General features: G+C 42.8%; 1 protein-coding gene across 1 annotated transcript in view; it reads left to right on the top strand.

The window, feature by feature from the left end:
* Positions 1 to 15,325, top strand: part of NCAPG (non-SMC condensin I complex subunit G) — a 41,532-nt gene extending 26,207 nt beyond the window's left edge. Inside the window, exons 16-21 of the mRNA XM_018569262.1 lie at positions 535 to 709; positions 4,242 to 4,403; positions 7,723 to 7,858; positions 12,846 to 12,935; positions 14,631 to 14,703; positions 15,205 to 15,325. Coding sequence (XP_018424764.1) covers positions 535 to 709; positions 4,242 to 4,403; positions 7,723 to 7,858; positions 12,846 to 12,935; positions 14,631 to 14,703; positions 15,205 to 15,325 — 757 coding nt within the window. The remainder of the gene's footprint in view (positions 1 to 534; positions 710 to 4,241; positions 4,404 to 7,722; positions 7,859 to 12,845; positions 12,936 to 14,630; positions 14,704 to 15,204) is intronic.
* The last annotated feature ends 4,132 nt before the right edge of the window (positions 15,326 to 19,457 follow it).

Genomic DNA, 19,457 nt, shown 5'->3' with positions numbered 1-19,457 from the left:
TAAACCGTAAAAATACATTCAAGTACCCTAACTATTCATAAAAATGTATCTTATTTGTGTATCACTCGGCTGTAGATCCTCAAATCATCTCTGAATTGGTGCTGACACTGTCCTTCCTTCTGGAGAGTGGCTACTTTTGTTCCCCATGGTCCCTGTGTGTGTGTTGTAAAGTAGCCACCAATCCAAGATTACTCCTGTGATGGAATCCAATCTCAATACAAATTAGTAGACTATACATGAGATTGTAGTACATTTATGGGAATGAGCTTGGAGCGGTGGCTACTTTACAATACACACGGACCATTTGAGGGTCTACAGCTGAGTGATACATAAATAAGATACATCTTTATTAATATTTAAGATACTTTAATGTATTTTAAGATTTAACTCCTGGGTTTAGTGTCACTTTAAATTTTGGTTTCCATAATTAGGATTTCTTTCCATTAATTGTAAACTGCATTTATGTTAGAATAGTGAAACTAATCAAATATCACAAATAAGTCTAACTATAAATGTAACCTCTTTCTCCCATAGAACAAATCAGGAGTGCTTTGAAGAGGCCTTTGTGTCTACACTTCAGACCCTCTTCAATGCCCCGGCTTCCTCTCCGCTGGCTGATGTTGATGTCTCCAATGTAGCTGAACTGCTGGTTGATCTGACAAGGCCAAGTGGATTAAAAGCACAAAAGAATATTTCTCCAGATTATCAAGTAAGTGTATTCTGTAACTGATACTTGTACACCTTGTGCACAATTTAATCAAGCCTGAATATGTTTTTTAAAAAAGTTGGCAAGGATTAGAACCCCTGTTAGGTTTTTACTGCTATCTGGGGCTCTGTTAGAGAGATTTCCCTAGTACTGTCATGGTGGTGACTGTTTAACCAGGCAGGAAGTGAAAATCCGCCACAGAAGGCAGTAAAGAACTGACTTTTTATTTTCGCTTACTCTTTTCCTTCCTGTATGTTAAAACCGCTGTCGTTGGAAAATAAGTTAAGGGGAATATCTCTAACATAGCCCCTGATAGCAGAAAAGCATGACATGGAATCTAACCCTTCCTTAGTCCTCATTCACACTGAGAGCCGGCCCGTACAGATCCGTGCGGCGTGCACGGACGTATCGTGCTGCTTCCAGTAGGACAAGTGCAGCGTGTGATTGTACGCAGCAGCCTGTTCTTCTCTATGGGAGGACACCCCTGTACGGTCACCCAAACTGCACATCCATGTGGGTGTCCGTGTTTGGACACAGACATGATCCATCGGATGTGCAGCTCGTGTGAGCGTACGGCCGCATACTCCTATAGAGAAGAACAGGCTGCTGCGTACAATCACATGCAGCACCTGTCCTTCTTGGGAGCAGCCCTATACGGCCGTGCACGCAGCACGGATCTGTACAGGCCGGCTCTCACTGTGAATGAGGCCTTGCGCTATCAAAAATGTAAAAAAACATTTGGCTGAACTTGAAGCTATCAAAGCTTGTACAATATGTTTATATGAGCACCTCTAGGTGTCTGCTTCTTATACTCTTGGGTGTCATTTAGTTTCAAGTTGGCGATTCATACCTTTTACTGGTCTGCATAAATAAATTCCCAAAATGTCACCATATAGAGCAATAGTATACAAAAAATAAACTACTTTTATCATCGAAATGCAATCATTGCGTTTGAATCAATTGACTATGCCAAGATCTCAGAGGAGCATCCTGGGGGAACGACACCATCAGTCTGATGAAGGTAGGAGAGAAACATTTCCATGGTCTTCTCTCCCCTAGTCATCCACCCCTCATTGTGACTTGAACGGTGTAACTTTCTAGCAGCTCATAAAGAGACATATACTGTATATCGACTCTTCAGTGGGAACAGCAGAAATAAGTGAAGGTTCTGAAGTGGCCATTACAATCTTTTGACCTCAGCATCATTAAGCCACTTTGGGAAGATCGCAAACATGGCGTTTATCCTAGACAACAAATAGATTGACAGGACCTAGTGTAATTTGAATCAATTTAACCCCTTCATGACTGAGCTTGTTTTTAGTTTCTGTTCGTAAATGACTGACACACTTTTGACATTTTTGCTGTGTGATTCTTCCACGTCAGTAATATACTTTCTTACAAAGTGCACCCACACATATTATATATTGTTTTTTAGAGGACAGATAGGGCTACATATTTATATCACATATGTGCGTCTAACGCCTCACTTAGGACAAATAAAATATAAAAAAAGAGGAAAAAACCGTTTAAAACACTTTTTTCCCAGTTTTGATTTGTAGTATTTTTTTTACAAAACCAGCACAGCTAAAAAAATGCAATAAATACATTCATTTATTTGTCCCTTATTTTATTTTATTTTTTACAAATTTTTTAATTTTTTTTACACTTTTCACAATTTTTTTTTTTAACTTAAAAATGTTATTTTATTTATTTAATTATATCAAGCAGATTTTGTGAATTAATCTCACTGTTACTGCATGATAAATTAATAAATTTTTGGTTATTATCAGGCTGCTTCAAACTTCAGAACAGCCGATAATAAGTTAGTGACACTGATCCTGCAGCAGTTCAGGATTCAGCTGTTACTAAATGTTTTCTGATTGTTGCAACAACGATCAGCAAACAAACATTCTTCTTCCAGGAATAGATACATTGTAGGAATAGACACATTTTGTATCTATTCATGAAAGAAAAAAAAAAAAAGCCAGTATAGCTTGAGAGAGATATCTCTCGATCTATACGAGCTGTCAGAATGCCGGCAAAAGCCGGCATCTGTGTCCGCTTTGCTTTGACTCTCAGACACCCGATATTAAGGTATCGGGTGTCTGAAAAAGGTTAACCCTTTCATTAATGAATGCCTCTGTAGTAAGGGCAGCCATTAATGAATGTTAAAAGCTGATTCTCAGCGATTAACAGCCCTCTAAAGCAGCAAATAACTCGTCACGTACAGTGTACGTGACTAGTCATTTGGTCCCTTTGTGGCTGGACGTACAGTGTACGTCTCCCGTCACGAAGGGGTTAAAACTTAAAGACATGTTGTTTTCTTAATGCGTATGCTTCTGTTTAATTAAATGCAATCTCACAAATTCTGCCAGCAGTATATAAACCTTTTTGATCAACTATATCAGACCCAATGTGAAAGGTAGCTGCAGAGGACTGACCTGTGTGGGGCATTATGCATGTCTCTAGTCTACTGGGGAGCTCTCTAAAAAATATTTCCAGAAAGTGGTGGTGTAATTAAACAAGTACATGTGGGGAAATAAAGGAAATGAGCAATAAATGTGAAAAATTTAACAATGGAATCTTTTCATATGACCTGCTCAGTGCGAGGTAACTAGTTAAACTCGAATCCCACTCATGGCAATCTCTCCCCAGCCATACAGAACAATATACAGTATATGTGTGTAATACATTTATCATGGTAATCTTAACAACAGAAAATAGTCCTCTTTACAAAGTTCAGTAGCTCAATCTACGAACTTGGCTAAAAGAAGTCAAACAGTGACTCGTACATCCCCCATACTGACTTTTAGCAAGAAAGTCTGGGAGAAAACCCAGAATGCTCTGTCATGGGTGCATCCAATTATTATTTGTATAATAAAATGTTTCTATAAATAAGAGACCTAAATCAGTTTCAAAACCTAATAAAAGATAATATAGGAATATATTTAATAGAAATAAACTAAATCTGACCTAGACTCATCCTAGTTCCCTTTAAAACTCGTATAGGCCTAGCTGACTATATGACTATATTTATATCAATTAATTCTCATTGACTAAATGTACAAAGCACATCACTTGTACTGTTTTACTCTAGAAGAAACATGATGTGCATGTATTGAGCAATTGTGCACAGAAATATAAATCATCAGGCAAGGAAAGCTTGAATATGTTAGTGTTGCACCTAAAGAGCGCAATATGGACAATGGGTGTTCATCTCAATGGTACTTTCTGACATTGAGCTTGTTCTGAAAGATGCAGGATGAACAGTCAGCAAAGCAGCCTACCCCCTGGATGATGCAAAGAATCAAGACCATGTCCCCGTTAAGCTGTTTCATTGATTCACCTTCAATAATACAACTCTCAGTTCTGATGGCACATGGTAGGCCACACTTGTGATGTATGGGTTACTTGGACACCTGTTACATTATCAAGAGGTTGTGTTGTCTCCCTAGATGGCGGTTAAGCTTCCATTTCTGCACTGAACTGAAGAGCCTCTTTAATGTGTGTTGTGATATTTCCGGTTATCTTTCAGATTTCCACAGTACATGATAGCCTGGCTATAAAAATCTGCAACGAGATACTCCTAGATCCTACGGCTCCAGATGTTCGTATATATGCTAAATCTTTGTGCTCACTTGAACTGTCAAAAGAGGTTACAACAGACCTGCTGCCACTTTTGGACATTGCTCTACAGGTAACGGTTATTAGACTATCTATTATTTAACCACTTGCTTGGCAAAGCATTTTTTTTTTCTATTTGCACACACATAATAAAATCTGAATTTGTGACTAGAAAACAGCTTCAGACCCCCAAACAATTTATATAATTTTTGAAAGCAGAGGTCCTGTAGAATATATAAAAAAAAGCTAGTTGCAGATGTTTTTGACACTGTATTTGCGCAAATGTTTATCAAACCAGTATTTTTAGGATAAAGTTCACAGAAACAGAATAGAATACCCAATTGTTTGGTAAAATATAAAAGATGGGATCATGCCGGGTAAATGGATACCAAACATGCCTTAAAATTGTGTGCGTCGGTGAAACCGCAAAAAAACTACAATACCCCAAATTTACCATAGGTGACGCTTCAAAAGCTTTTACTGTTCATCAGCTTAGTGTTACCAGTGATTGATGGCTATAGAATTATTGTTCTCACTATCGGACCTCTAATGTCACCTAGGGACCCCAAAGAAGCTGAGGAAGCACAGATCTGCTTCCCCAGCTTCTTCTCCTAGCTATACGAGCTAGAGACTGTAAATAGTGACCCTGGAAGTGATGTAATACACCACTTCTGGGTCCAGTGATCGGAGGAGACATCAGTGGCTGGAATCTCCCTCCGCTCAGTCAGGGGAGACCCGCCGTGCCGGTTCTGGGACCGCACAGGGGACAGCGGAGCCAGGGGAAGCTGGCGGCGTAGGGGGGCACACAGCGCTGCACCGCACAAGTGATCTTTACAGCCGTCGGATTGCTTATATTTAAACAGCAATCGCCTGGTGTTTAAAATGATGCCAACATGGCTGCAGCAGCCGCGTTCTTGGTATAACCGCTTCAGGACAGTACCCATTGTAGATGCTGATGGCGATGGACTCTCGTCGGCATAGGACCTGCCTGGTCTACGGCCACGCAACACCATATGGAACAGACTGTGATGCGCTTTGTGTTCAGACACCTTTCTGTCTGTCGGAACTAGCATTCACTTTTTTCTTCTGTCTTTTTCTAACTTGGATAAGCTGAACTTCTTGTTAGTGTTTCTATTGACATTTTTTTCACATCTTGATGACAACCAAGCAAGAACACTTTGTTGTCATTGAAATCATTTTTTTTTTCGAGCCCATACCTAATATAAGCCATAATCTATCAGGAACTATTAGTATTTCAGATTTTTAATGTGCCCCTTTATCGCCCGACTATGTACCACGGTCACATCACCGTCCACCAGCCGCAGTCAGCCAAGATTGACACGTTTCAGATGATTCTGATGAAGGGGGCTTGTCTCTGAAACGCGTCAATCTTGGCTGACTGTGGACGGTGATGTGACCGGAGAGAGCCGTGGTACATAGTCGGGGCGATACCATGTTGGGTTAATAGACAGTGTGGCCTCTTTGTTAAAGCATGATGAAAACGTTTGCTTGTGAGTACATATATCCCTTGTTTTCATTTTAATAAATATACACACGGAGGTGGTGCTTTGTTCCCTTTTGTTCCGAAAATATATATACTGCATCATGGAATGAATTGGTCTCGCATAATGTTTGTATATGTACTTTATTTTTTGTGACTGATTTGCGATAGTAACTCCACTGAAAGTTCGAGGTCTCCTTACAATAGTTGAGAGCAAGTTGTGATGGAGGAAAGAGTAAACTGTTTAACCAACCTGCATGAGGTGTGATGACTTCTTGCCCAGGACCCACGGGAGCGGAGCATTGTCTGCGGGTTTTCACCTGTAGGCAACATATTTATTTTTTCACCTTTTATATAGCTTTCAAGTGGTATGTTGTAGTTTAACCTCTTGACGAGCGGGGTGTTAAACTCCCTTCCTGTCCAGGCCTTTTTCAGTGTTCAGCGCTGCGGTACTTTGACTGACAGAGCTTTCTTTTGGTGGTATTTAATCACCACTGGGGTTTTATTTCTTTTCATTTTTTACTATATAAAAATAAAAGTACTGAAAATTTTAAAATAAAAAAAACAACTTTTCCCTTTTGATATGTTATGAAACATTTATTATTAGGTCATTGTTTTGGTAAAATATAAAAGATGGGGTCACATCGGGTAAATAGACACCAAACATGTCAAGGCTTAAAATTGTGTGCGCCCGTGAAATTGCAACAAAAAACTACCATACCCAAAATAGGTGATGCTATGAAAGCTTTTACCACTCATCAGTTTAGTGTTCACAGCGATTTAATGGCTCTAAAATTGTTGCTCGCACTTCATCGTTTGCAGTGATATGTAACAGGTGCGGCACAACTAGCATTTTCGCCCGTAGGGGCAACAAGCCCCCTATGTGATCGCAAATATGCAGTAACAGGTGCTTGTTATGGAGACATCAGGGGTCTATCGGACGCCTACTGTCACATAGGGACCCTAAAGAAGCTGATGAAGCAGAGGTCTGCTACACTAGCTTCTTCTCTGGCTACTGCCGCAGGAGAAATGACAGGCTGATATAATGCATGTCACTTCTGCATTCAGAAAACGGAGGGGAGGTCAGCAGGTGGAAGTGTGCTGACCTGCCTTGTCGGTTCTGGGCCCGCACACTTCCAGGCAGCATACAAGTGTTCAGGGGCTCTACAGCCCCAAACACTTGTATGTAACAGCCTAAAGGTGCCCATACACCTTACGACCATCGCAAGACTTTTGTCTTGCGATGGTCGTATGCTTATTGAAAGCTCGTACGATCTGCCCACCTTGGACGTGCAGATCGGACTTGCGATCATCGTTTCCGATGACCGCAATGCAGAACGGGCAGTGTGCACGTGCGCACACCAGCCCGTTCCGCAGCTATCGAACGAGCAGGCTAGAAACCCGCCGACAATCGTACGATTCTCGGCAGGTTTTCTAGCATGCTGGTTCGACAAAAGACGTGCGAACGTACAGTAGAAACGGTCGCACGCCTTCCATACACTGTACGATCGCGGGATTTCCCGCAATTCTCGTACGAGAATCGTACAGTGTATGGGCACCTTTACTGGCTGTTTCAAATTTTTACTCTGTCCTGCTCGCGCACGCAGAAAAAAAAGAAAGCGCTGTACATGTACGGCAACCCGCATTTAAGAACATGCTATCTGTCCGTTTATATACAATGGACGACAAGTGGTTAAATACTTTTTTTTTTTTTTTTTTCTTCCAGATTTGCGGTAGGCTTACTTTCAAACATTTTGATTCCCCATTAGACCAGAGTTTAATTAGAGCTAGTGGTAGCCAGCAAAATTCCTCAAGCTCACACCCCTCTTGCATATTGCCATCTTGGCTCTTTCAGTTTTCTTCTGTATGACCTTCTTCTTATATTTTGCAGGATATAAAGGATAAAGTGTGCCAGAGGGCGTTAGAAAAGGTCAAGATGCAATTAAGGAACAACATGAATTCAAAGGAGGAAGGTGCTGTTACACAGGAAGCCACAAGTGTACCTAACGAGCTAGAAAACGAGAAAGGTAATATAGATTGTTTTCAAGTAGTATCTCCTGTGACTAGCATACTTACTGCTTGTAGGAGAAACATTCTTTTGTATTTTTCTCTGGGTATAGAACGTTATGCGTGTTGTCAGACTAGAGCTTTCAATAAAAGTTAACTGCATGCATTCCTCAGTGAAAGCTACACTGTACATCCTCACTCCCCCCTACAGAGCAGCTTTGATCCCCAGCCACTTTTCAATTTGTTTGCATAATCTGTAGATATCAACATGTTCTGACAGACACTGTAGTATTTAAGAGCCGACCTATAAAATCACACAAGATTGATTGTTTACTCTGCCTAGCTTTATACATTGATTTTAACAGGTACGGCCGACATTGACTTGTATGACTTATACATTGACATGTACGCATGACAGGCTGACTAATACATTGACAGGTTGCAGAAGCAGGAAGGACTTTGTAGTGTTGACAGCCTGCTGTTGTAGATTTATACAGCACCATCTCCTGGGGTACTGCACAGTGTAATAGGTGTCACAAAGATGGGTAGTAGAGAGAATACAGAGCATTAAATGTTCCAGTAAAAGTACACACAATTGTATAGCAATAGCAGACAGTAGGGGAGAATACCCTGCCCATATGAGTGGGACTTTCTAGATTGCGCCCTCTTCTAGATGCATCCTGAGTGCTGCCGGTACAAACTATGGAGTAAATACTCATTGTAAGCACTCCCGGATACTGCCAGGACATTGGCATCCTACAAGCAGGGTATCCTGTATGTTGTGATTTCCGTCTGTGTTTTGACTCAAAATGACTTTTGAAAATCGGTTTGAGGCAATGGTGCACACTGTGCCTGTTCTACAGTAAGAAAGTGGAATTCAGTTTATCTTTATGTAATCGTCTACAGGCAGTATCCAGTGCTTCTTACGCACTTCTTCCTCTCTGCTTGCTGTGGCTTTTTGTAGTTGATCTGTACAGCAGTTAGCAGGGAAGAGTTTCCATTAACAATCCCAGCCTGAATTGAGCATACAACTGATGTAGGGTGCAGGGTTGCCCTGTGGACTGATAACTAGCTCTTCCCAATTGGGAAGAGCTATGTTTTTTTCCCAATTGGGAAGTGTGTGTGAGTAGGAAAACCGTTCCCTTGTGCTGTTGAAATAAAAAATGGTGTACTACATGTAGCGATAGCTCCCGGAGGAGCCGCTGGATGCCCGGTTCACTTCTAGTTGGTCTAGGGGATGATCTTCAGCCGCACACCCATTATCACTAACCGCCCACTTCTGGTGCCCATAAACTGATGTCCACTCTAGCAGTAAGATGCTGAGTAAACGATTTATTGGATATTCAGTTTGGGAGAGAGTGTATAGGGTTTCTATGTGTCCAGTGGTAACCATCAGAAGCTCCAGACTCACCGGAACGTGTAGTAGTACCAATGGAGATCCACCTGGGTGCCATCAGATAACCATTGATGTGACAGATAGTCAGGATGGATGCAGATCCTCAATCCAGGAGAGACACCGACCATGCTACTTAGTTCCAGGTAGGGGTTAAGAGCCTGCACTGGTCCTGGTTCTCTTCCTCTTTCAGTCTCTCAGGCCTCCTCCATGTTGGTGGCCTCAGGGAAACCTTTTCCCTCACTCCAGCCCACCCCAGGCCTCGGCCTAGCCTGGGGAGCAGACTGAACAGGACCCAGCCCTAATCCATGGCTGGTCCCGGCGAGAGAGAGAGCACATGGCAGCTCCCACCAATATATGTAGTCTATTCCAGCATGCACCACTGGCTGAGAGAAGACCAGTGATTGGCTGCTGTACTGTACATACATTACAGTATCCACCATTGGCTGTCCCACAATATGACAGTCTCACTCCGCCCAGGGGGTACAGGCAATGTTAGACACCTGGGATTAACCATATAATTGCCACTACAAATCCAGCCAGGCTGTCTACAGCCCTGGCTATCACTAAATGCCTAGTAATGCCTAGTAGCCACATCACACCCATGTATGACTGCCCCATGTGCGTGCATACATAATTAGAAACTATTTTTCTAAAAACATGACTGCAGCTCGATAAAATCATTTTGAATTAAATTAGGGATGCACCGATGTCTATAATAGTATTGGTGCCGATTACCACGTATACCCAGCCAATAAGCATCGAGCCTACCAAACAGTCTCTCCATCCAGAGCTGTTTCAACAACTTTGTCATCGCTGGGGAATGCCACATGTGGATCTTCTGATTTCTCATCACAAGAGCATGGAAAGTTTTGTGCCCAGAGTGAGGCAGTGGATGCCTTTTATAGTTCTGTGGGATCAGTACACTTTAATGCAGGGGGGCCCATAAGGCCGATCGTGATCTACCAGTGATCGCGATGTCCTCTCCTCCCGCTGGTGGGGGTTCTCTGGATCCCCGCTACTCTCATCTGTATGCAGCGGGGATCCGAGAAGAAGTGAAGGACCCGGCAGCGGAGAGGACGGAGCCGCTGTCGCAGAACTAATGCCGAACGGTGAGGGGAGAGAGATGCTCGGTCTGGATCTGACAGCCGGCGCCTCTCTCTCCCCGCTCGGCCATAGTTCTGTGGCAGCAGCTCCTCCCGCCCCCTTTGCGGCTGAAGTGCTTTGTGCCGGATCCCCCGCTGCCTCTGCCCTGGAGAGCAGGCGGGATCCATGGGAGAAGCTGAGCCCCCGTGTGCGTGTCCGAGCGGCAGAGGATCGGTACATATCAGTGATAGGACCAAACACTGGAGCGATCAACTGATCACTCCAGTGTTTGTAAATAACTGGGGACACACGGTACTATGTGTCCCCAGTTATAAATGAACAGAATGTGATTTTACATCACTTCCTGTTCATTCATGAGTTTCTCAATGGGGAGAAGCACTCACTACAGCGGCTCCTACCTATTCAGAAACTGCTTGATAGTAAAATATTTTCTTAATGAATGGGAAGCCTCTGTGCTTTCCATTCATTTAGAATAGAGACTGCAGAAAAAGAGATTGAGGACTTTGTGTCCTCAATTTCTTTTTCTATTTTAAAGAGAAATATCAGGGGGCTGTTTAGACCCCCAATATTTTCCCGGAAGCCCCCCAACAGTAAAAAAAAAAAAAATATATTAAAATAAAAAAATAAGTCCTGGACGCAGGCGCTGGGTGACTTAACACCACGGGAGGATAAGACGCCGGGGCCTCTAGGACGCACTGGAATGTAAGCCGACAGACTCCCTGCGTTCAGGGGCGGGAGGGGGTGTGGGGTTGTATTGAAGTCAATGGCACCGCAGCCATGCCCCCCGCCCACAGTGCGGTCGCCCGGAAAAGCAGGCACATTAGTGCCTGCATTCCGGTCCAGTGCGATCTGACAAAATAGTGCTTGCAGCATTTTCCGGATTGGACTGGAACACAGGCACTAATGTGCCTGGGTTCCTGGTGCAGGCAATCGCACTGTGGGCGAGGGGCCTGCCTGCGCTGCCATTTACTTCAATGCACCGGCACGCCCCTGAATGCAGGTGTTTTTTCGTTGGTAGATCTCATTGAGCTCGTCATTTGAAAAGTAAATCTCCAGATGAAAAATTGTGGGCGCCCCTGCTCTAATGTATGTCTTTCCTACACTGATGCAATTGCCTCGTCTGCTTTGCAGGATAGAATACGAATGAATTCCAGTCATTCTCCTTGCTTCAGATTGGCCTTGCAGGGTGTGCTACGCTGCCTCCATTTACTTTCATGTACTGTGTCCTCCCGTGACCCAAAACTCCTTATATAGCGGGCTATTGCCCACTATATGCTGAAAGTGCCGCAGCCAGAACGGATCCCGATAATACAGTCGAGATCCACCCCTCTGGCTAATTGACAGCTGGCTCTGCAAAAATAGGATTTTGTTCTTACCATAACATCTTTTCTCGGAGTCCATTGAGGGACTCTGCTCCCTCCCCTCATTTCCTTTCATACTGCTTGCTGCAACTGGCCAGGGTTGTAAGGTGGCAGGGCTATGTCTTTAGATTCAAAGGCTTTTATTTATTTTTTGTACTAGAGTCCATTTCTCCTGGAGGGAGCAGCATAACCCTGTCTCTTCTTCAGAGCTGTGTCCCTCACTTGACTCTGAGAAAAGGATTTTACAGTAATCCTATTTTATTAATGTTGTATGTGTTGTGTTTGGTTTGTTTTTTCCCAATGCAGAAGGTGGACTTTGCCTTTTAAGAAAACCTTAACCATGGGTTACTTGGTAAACATTGGATTTATAGAGGAGCACATACTTTATTAAAGTTGAGAAACACTAGGCGCCTATAGTAACAATACATTTGTTTGTTTTTGCTATGCTGGGTAAACCCTCAGGGTCTCTGCTGACCATATATTTTGATGTATTTGGCTTTAACCTTGTAATATATGAAACATGCTTGAATACTGTCCATATTAACACATGACAGTCATACTTCTCAGAGCGATGCATTTCAAATATTGACTTTGGTTGCAAGGTGGCCAGGACATTTAAGGAGAACTATGAGGTGACTGAATTACACTCATCCTCATAGTTAGAGCTGACGTGTGACATTGAAGCTGTCACACGTCGGCTCTATTGATCGGGAAGTCAGCGAGCACATACTGTCGCTTGCTCACTTACCGTTCAGCTCCCTGCAAAGAGCGGTGACTGTAGTCACCGCTCCCCACAGGGATCCCTGTCCCCTCTCTATTTCTCCAGCACTGACTTGAGGGATTGACGGGGGAGGGGGTGGGCAGAGCCCCCTGTCAATCAGCCAGCGGGGTGTATCTCGACTATTTTCGGGATCCGTCCCGTCCCGTATCAGCATGTAGCAGGCAATAGTCCGCTATATACTGCGTTTTGGGTCACAGGAGGACATTTAGTATATGCTCTCCTGCGACCCTAAAGAGAACTACGGGGAAAAAAAATTTACCCCATAGTTCTCTTTTAAATGTTGTTTTGCCATGGATGCAATATGGTTCCACTACTTTAAACACAAGAAAAGCTGCTGACTCGTGCTGTCTTTATTTTGTTTCTAGCAACACTTAATGAAGAAAATGATGAGGTTTTTGAAGAACAAAATATGGACTCTTTAAAGCTGAAGTCTGTAAAAGGGAAATCCAGCAAAGGTAATAGAGGTCAATCAATACCATATCCTGAATGTAACATTGTGTCCCTAGCCTTTTTGTAACCCGAGGTCATTGATGCCTGAATACAAAGCCCAAATCTAACAATTGAATTTAACTGACTTAACTTGCATACCTAAATGATATAAAAGGTTTTTATTTGGTACAGCTTTTCAAAAAGAGAAAAGAAACCCTTTTGTTTTTATTACAGGCTGACAAATGTGCAAAATATAGAAAATCATTTTTTTAGCGTTCATTGAGGAACATAATCCATAGATTGGGTTATACTGCTACCTAAAGGAAGTTTGGAAGAATAGCCCCCTCCTACTCCCAGCATTCCTTACTTTTTTGCTAGTGTCCAGGAGGATGGAATTCTTTTTTCTGTGACAAGTGAGCTAAAAAGGATCCTATCCTGGTCAAAACTTCATGTTTTAGCCTTGTTTGCCATTTATATTCCAGTCATGGACAATTTGCAGTCCGACTACCTCAACCAGAGGTGCCTAGACCCACAGGTGATGGTCACAGTATGCTCAACAACAAACTGGACAGGTTTGTTTCCAGTTACAGTGATCCTCTGGCAGAACTGGGTGCTGTCGTGGCTCTGTGAGTTCAGTGCAGACCGATCTATGCCTTTCCTCCTTTAAAACCCCTTCCTTGTCTGTTCTGCAGGATTGAGCTACAGGGCATCATGGCTCCATATTGGCCCAGGTGGATGTGGTACACTAACCTGATCAGACTTCTGGCAGATGCCTCGTGGTCTCTTAGAGATCCTCTGCACCTTCTGTCTCAGGGACGGGTTTACCATTCCACTTCACGTTTGCTGGCTTTAACAGCATGGCTGAGGGACTAAGGCATCTCTGAATCGGTGATTCCCAAGGTGCTGTAGACTAGGAAGTCTACTATCGCAGAAGGAAGGCTTTTTCTCTCAGTGCAAGGCAAGGAACGGAACGTTCACCCTAGGAAATGCTCATTGATTGGTCTTGGATCAGCATTTGGCCCTAAATGCTATTAATGGTTAGATGTTGGAACGTATGATCTTCAGACTGCTAGTTTCCCATTCTTGATTGAGATCTCTGTACAGTGTCTCTTATGATGTTCCCTCTGTCCCCAGTGACTCTGTAAGACCTGAATTTGGTTCCTTTGGCATTTCAAAAACCTTCTTTTTGAACATATCTAGGATTTTCTCTTTTCCACGCAATCACATGGTTGCATTCCTTGCTGCCATCACCTCTGTGCAGCGAGCGTCCGAGCTGACTGCCTTATCCTGGCCCTTACAGGGACAATGCATTGAGGTCCAGAACTTCCTAAGGTAGTTTCGGCATCGCACCTCAACTAGAACTTTGTTTTTCTATCCAGTTCATCAGACGGTGATCTCTGCTGTCGCATCCCAACAGTCTCTGAATTTGTGTCCATGAATTTATTTTGCCCCAAAGACACAACAGGAAGTTTAAAGGAAATATCTCCATGCTGGGGGAATATACCCTCCACAATGGCTGTCCCCACTGGAACATTCTCCCTTTTATCCCCTTCCTGGAAACATCTGTAACATTCAGGATTTTCCATCCGCTGAAGCACTAATGAAAATGGATACCATACCAATTCCATCAGCATTCTCCCCAGCCGCGGGACACCGCAGTTATACACTGACAGGGTTTTTGTAGGTACCTGTAGTAATAACATGATGTGTCATCTCTGCAGGTCGCAAGAAAGCATCTTCGGTAAGCACAAGGAAGAAGAGTAGCCGGACTGCCAATCAGGGAGAAGCTAAAGGGTATGTCTATAATCGAAATGCATCATAAACTTGATGGGTAGGAATAGAAGTGCGGGCTATCATGTTTTGTAACTTAGTCACTCTGGTCAGGTTGCCAAGAAAATCTTGAAATCCGATTTGAAATTGACTAGCAAAGGAATTGAAACACTATTTAAAATCTAGCAAATTATACTTTGTGGTTGTTGCACAGGGTTGTCTGGTTGTAATCTCTGAGATGCCCTTTCATGCATTATGGTTTGCACGTAACAGACATATGCAGAACATCTACACATCAGGCTGCAGAAGGTGTTTGACAACCTTATAAAAATGTGTCCGTTCATGCATGTGCACAGGCTTTTGGTGATGTCATTGAATGTTTTGGGTGGATTTCCCATTGCTAACCTAGTGGTGACATGTGGGGGGTATATTGTGGAATCAGCTGGGCTGGAGGCATGTATACGGGGATTGCATTTTCTCGTTGTATTTTGGGGTCTGTTTACTGAAAATGTGACTTTTGTACAGGGAAGAGGCGCAGACATCTACAGTCAGTTCGAGGCCATCAAGAAGAGCCAAAAGCATTGCCATGGAGAAAACAAAAATGAATCTCTCCAAACTATTAAATCAAGAGGCCAGTGCGGAGTAATATATACAACAAAGGATTATACGACTTCTAAAGAAGAAATGGGAAATGTATTCACAGAGCAAATGTAATTCCAGTGCAATAATAAAGTAACTCGCTGTTTGTAGTTGGTTGTATTTTAGATCTTCCTTTCACTGTACTGTGTGTTTCCTTCTTACAGCACAATGCATGATTTATCTACTTTTAGCTAAGCTGCTACTTGAAACAGGTGCAGGTACTCCAATGACAGCTTTTTCCAATGTATATTTGCTTAATTAAGGTTAAACCCCATGGCAAAAACCCACCTATCCCTCCACCGATCGATATGTACCTCCAGTATCCCCACCTCAGCCTTTTACCTTCCAGCAGCAGAAATCATCCTGGTGCCAATGCACTTTAGATTCTTTGTGAGCAGATGAAATGAATAGGAAGGGAGCCCGTCACCTACACTACATCTAAACTGTGGAATCATGTGTGCCTGTTTCAAGCTTGGCCTAACTGTAACTAATGCTGAACTATTTAATGTTTAGAATTGTATGACATCTTGGGAAGACTGCAATGAGTTTATGAAATCAGGCAGACGGGGACAGGAAGGGAGGCATATTCTTCTGAGGATTGATGAGCTACAGGTTTATACTGTGAATCTGTCGCATCACTTCATCCAAACAGATTCATGTTATCTGCACCAAATTCTGTGATTTGCATGGCACAGCAGCAGACATTATTGTACTCTTAAGCTGGCCATAAAGTTGTAAGCGCCAGCCTCTGTCAGAATACATGAACTGTGACTGCAGCTGATTGCCTGAAACATTTCAGCCCGTCTCCTTCAATTTAGTAATCGACTTTTGTCAAGCTTGCAGGGCCACCCACTTGATCTATTTCGGCTGATTCCTGTAAATTGGTAAAAATTCTAACAGTGTATGCCCAGCGCTATTTTTTGGGGGTCTTCTACACACCACATTTATATAAAGAGGTTATTTGAACAGTTGTGGACCTGTTAGCTTGAAAGACTGACCGTACTCCTTTTGATCTTTCAAAGTATAATTGCATAGGTAAGTTCCTCATGCCTATACTAGTTAATGGCGGATGATTACCTTATCTCTATGATCCGGTCTCTGATCACAGTTCCAAATGCTACCAAGATGCACTGTGTATCTAGTCTAAAGCAATCAAAAGATGTAATGACCCAAAAAGCCGGCTCCATGCTTCCTCCTCACCTGGTGACAAGGGAGCATGGAGTCAAAAGATGTAATGACCCCACCCCCCCTCTCCCCTTTTGGCTTCCTGAATGGCCAGAAAGCCGGCTCCATGCTTCCTCCTCACCTGGTGACTAGGGAGCATGGAGTCAGCTTCCCAGGCAGCAAGTCATTACACACCACCCGGATTCCTTACTGGGACTTCCGGTATTGGCGAGTACAGGAAAAAAAATATCTGTACTTGATACCAAACTACTGGTATCTGTGCTTCCCTAGCAGCTGGGTTTGAATGTTTTTCTTAGTAAGAAAATGCTTCTGTCTTGCCACCCTACTCCACAGCCCAAAGATGAAGAATACGGGAGATTAATGTCACATTTAGTACATAACCAGAAATTGCTGCAGCTCCCTTTTTAGCCCCCAATCACACCTTCGTGTTTCATGAACGTGTGTCACGTTTTTTCCGTACGTGCGAGAAAGTAGCTCATGTAAGCACATTCATGAACACTCATCAGTACATGCGTGGTGCATGTTCAGAGAACACAAAGGTGCGATCTAAGACTTATTGTTGCTGTAGGCCTCCCAAACCAGTTTTCTTTTTTCCATCAATTTTGGATGAATGTCCACTTCTTGGTAATGTCCCCATTATGCCATATTTTCTCCACTTGATGATCATCTTTACTGTGTTCTATGGTCTATTGATACCTCCCAGCAATGAGATCCCTTGGATGCTTTGTAAGCTTTTTGCGGGCCATGGCTATTGCTGTAAGAGGCAATGGAGTAAATGTCAGCAAACTTCTACTGGAACAACTGAACTTTATATGGGCTTCATCAGAGTCACTTTAACTGATGGCAGGTGAATGAATACTGACTACTATGCAATATGAGTTTGATTGTGATTGGTTAATTCTGAACATAGGCACAGCCCTAATTCTAAAGGTGCCCACACGCCTTACAATTATCTGCAGAGTTTCTGTAGTCAGATGGAAAAAAGTGCAACAGATTGGCCCAGGTGGAGATCACTCCATCCACACAGTTAAGTGTAGGTGGAGGAATCTGTTGCACCTTTTCCATCTGACCATAGAAACTCTGCAGATAAATTGTAAGGCGTGTGGGCAGCTTAAGAGGGTGTGTACACTTTTCCTCACTAAACAATTTCAGTTGCTTTTTTAATTGAATTATACAGATTATAGGTCACATTAAAGGTGGAAAAAATTTAGATCTGATTAAATCTTGGTCTGATTTTTTTTTTTTTTACATTTCAAAAACCTGCCATTGTTACAGGGGTGTGTAGACTATCTACTGTAGCCACTGAAGCTTTCTTGAGCCCACCTGCATTTTCTTTTTGAAAAACCGCCATCATTAATCATCCACTGCCCCCCACAGCTATTCTTTCTCTGCCATCATGATGTCCTGGAGCTTTATGTGAAAGAACACATCCTCAGCTCCCGTTAGCTGTGCCTGCAACCAGTCAGCAGATTTCACAGCTAAAGTCTGGCACCCAGTGGCCAGCAGGGATACACATCTAAAGGGATCCTAGTCATGTGTTTTTATATAATACTTTTGGAAAAGAACTGAAGCAGAATGCTGTGACAGTCAGAGCCTGTCTGCCCCTCAGACTAAATACAGAACAAAGAGTAGCAGCCAGACCCAGTAATGATGTCTCTGAGTCTTGAAACAGTTATTTCATAACAAGCAAATTTATTTGATAGAAACATTTTAACTGCATGTTGATTAGGGGGGACTAGGGAAGATATTACATGTGTACACAACATTTCAGCTCTAAACAGTCAGCACTTCCAGTCTTTATTTAAAGTGACACTAAACTCAGGAGTAAAAATTTTAACAATAAATTAAAATACCGTTTACAAAAATGTTTTTTTGTGTATCACTCGGTTGTAGATCCTCAAACCATCTCTGACTTGGTGCTGACACTGTCCTTCCTTCTGGAGGGTGGCTACTTTCGTTCCCCATGCTCCCTCTGTATGTTGTAAAGTAGCCACCACTCCAAGCTCACTCCAGTGATGGACTACAATCTCATGTTTAGTTTACTAATTTGTAGTGAGATTGTAGTTCATCATGAGAGCGGGCCTGGAGTGGTGACTACTTTACAACACAACCAGGGACCATGGACAACAAAAGTAGCCCCCCTCCAGAAGGAAGGACAGTGTCAGCATGAATTCAGAGATGATTGGAGGATCTACAGCTGAGTGATACACAAGGTGCAGTATTGTTAATAGTTAAGAAACTTGTACGTATTTTTAAGGTTTAACTCCTGGGTTTAGTGTCCCTTGATCATTCACCAGCTTTATAAGCTCCAATAAGGCTTGTACAAAGGTCTGCACATTCATTGTAAAATATTGCTCTTAAACAAGCTCTCAAAGTGGTAAAAAAACAAACCCTTTACTGCAGAAGATGGCTACTCCAGAAAGTCATGGTGGCCGGACCCATAGCCAGACAATTGAAGACCTAGTCCCCCGACTGCTGAACAGGAAGATCACAGTCCAGATGAGATGCGCCTTCATTTTAGCAGAGTATTAGAACACATGAAGTGACACAGTGGTATCCTTCACAGGGGAGGGTGGTATTTCTGGACTAGGGTTACCTTTTGTTATTTAAGATAGTGGGGTGGCATGTTAGGCACAGTTGTATAATTGTTCCACTTTTTTAATTGCACTGACAATTTAGGTTTAGAGATTTCACAGCCACTAAAACTGAGTTTTTAATTTCTTTTCATTTGTACACAACTTCTTTCTCTCCCCTCCAATTGTACAAAAGCACATACAGTATAACAACACAATACAAAATGCAATTGTGATAGCATATTTTTTTTTTTACTCCTTACCATCCCCCAGGAAATAGGTGATTCAAATTGCACCCTCTCCCCCAACAGTGCTGACCAGTAAGCTGCAGTAATGACTTTACACTGTAATGCTCCTCACATAACACCCTAACCCCCCCCC

Source organism: Nanorana parkeri, unplaced genomic scaffold (genome assembly GCF_000935625.1).
Source record: "Nanorana parkeri isolate BGI_ZX_2015 unplaced genomic scaffold, ASM93562v1 scaffold1315, whole genome shotgun sequence".
In the NCBI taxonomy this organism is placed as follows: Eukaryota; Metazoa; Chordata; class Amphibia; order Anura; family Dicroglossidae; genus Nanorana; species Nanorana parkeri.
The sequence above is the reverse complement of the archived record's forward strand: the minus strand, read 5'-3'. Positions and strand labels throughout refer to the sequence as shown.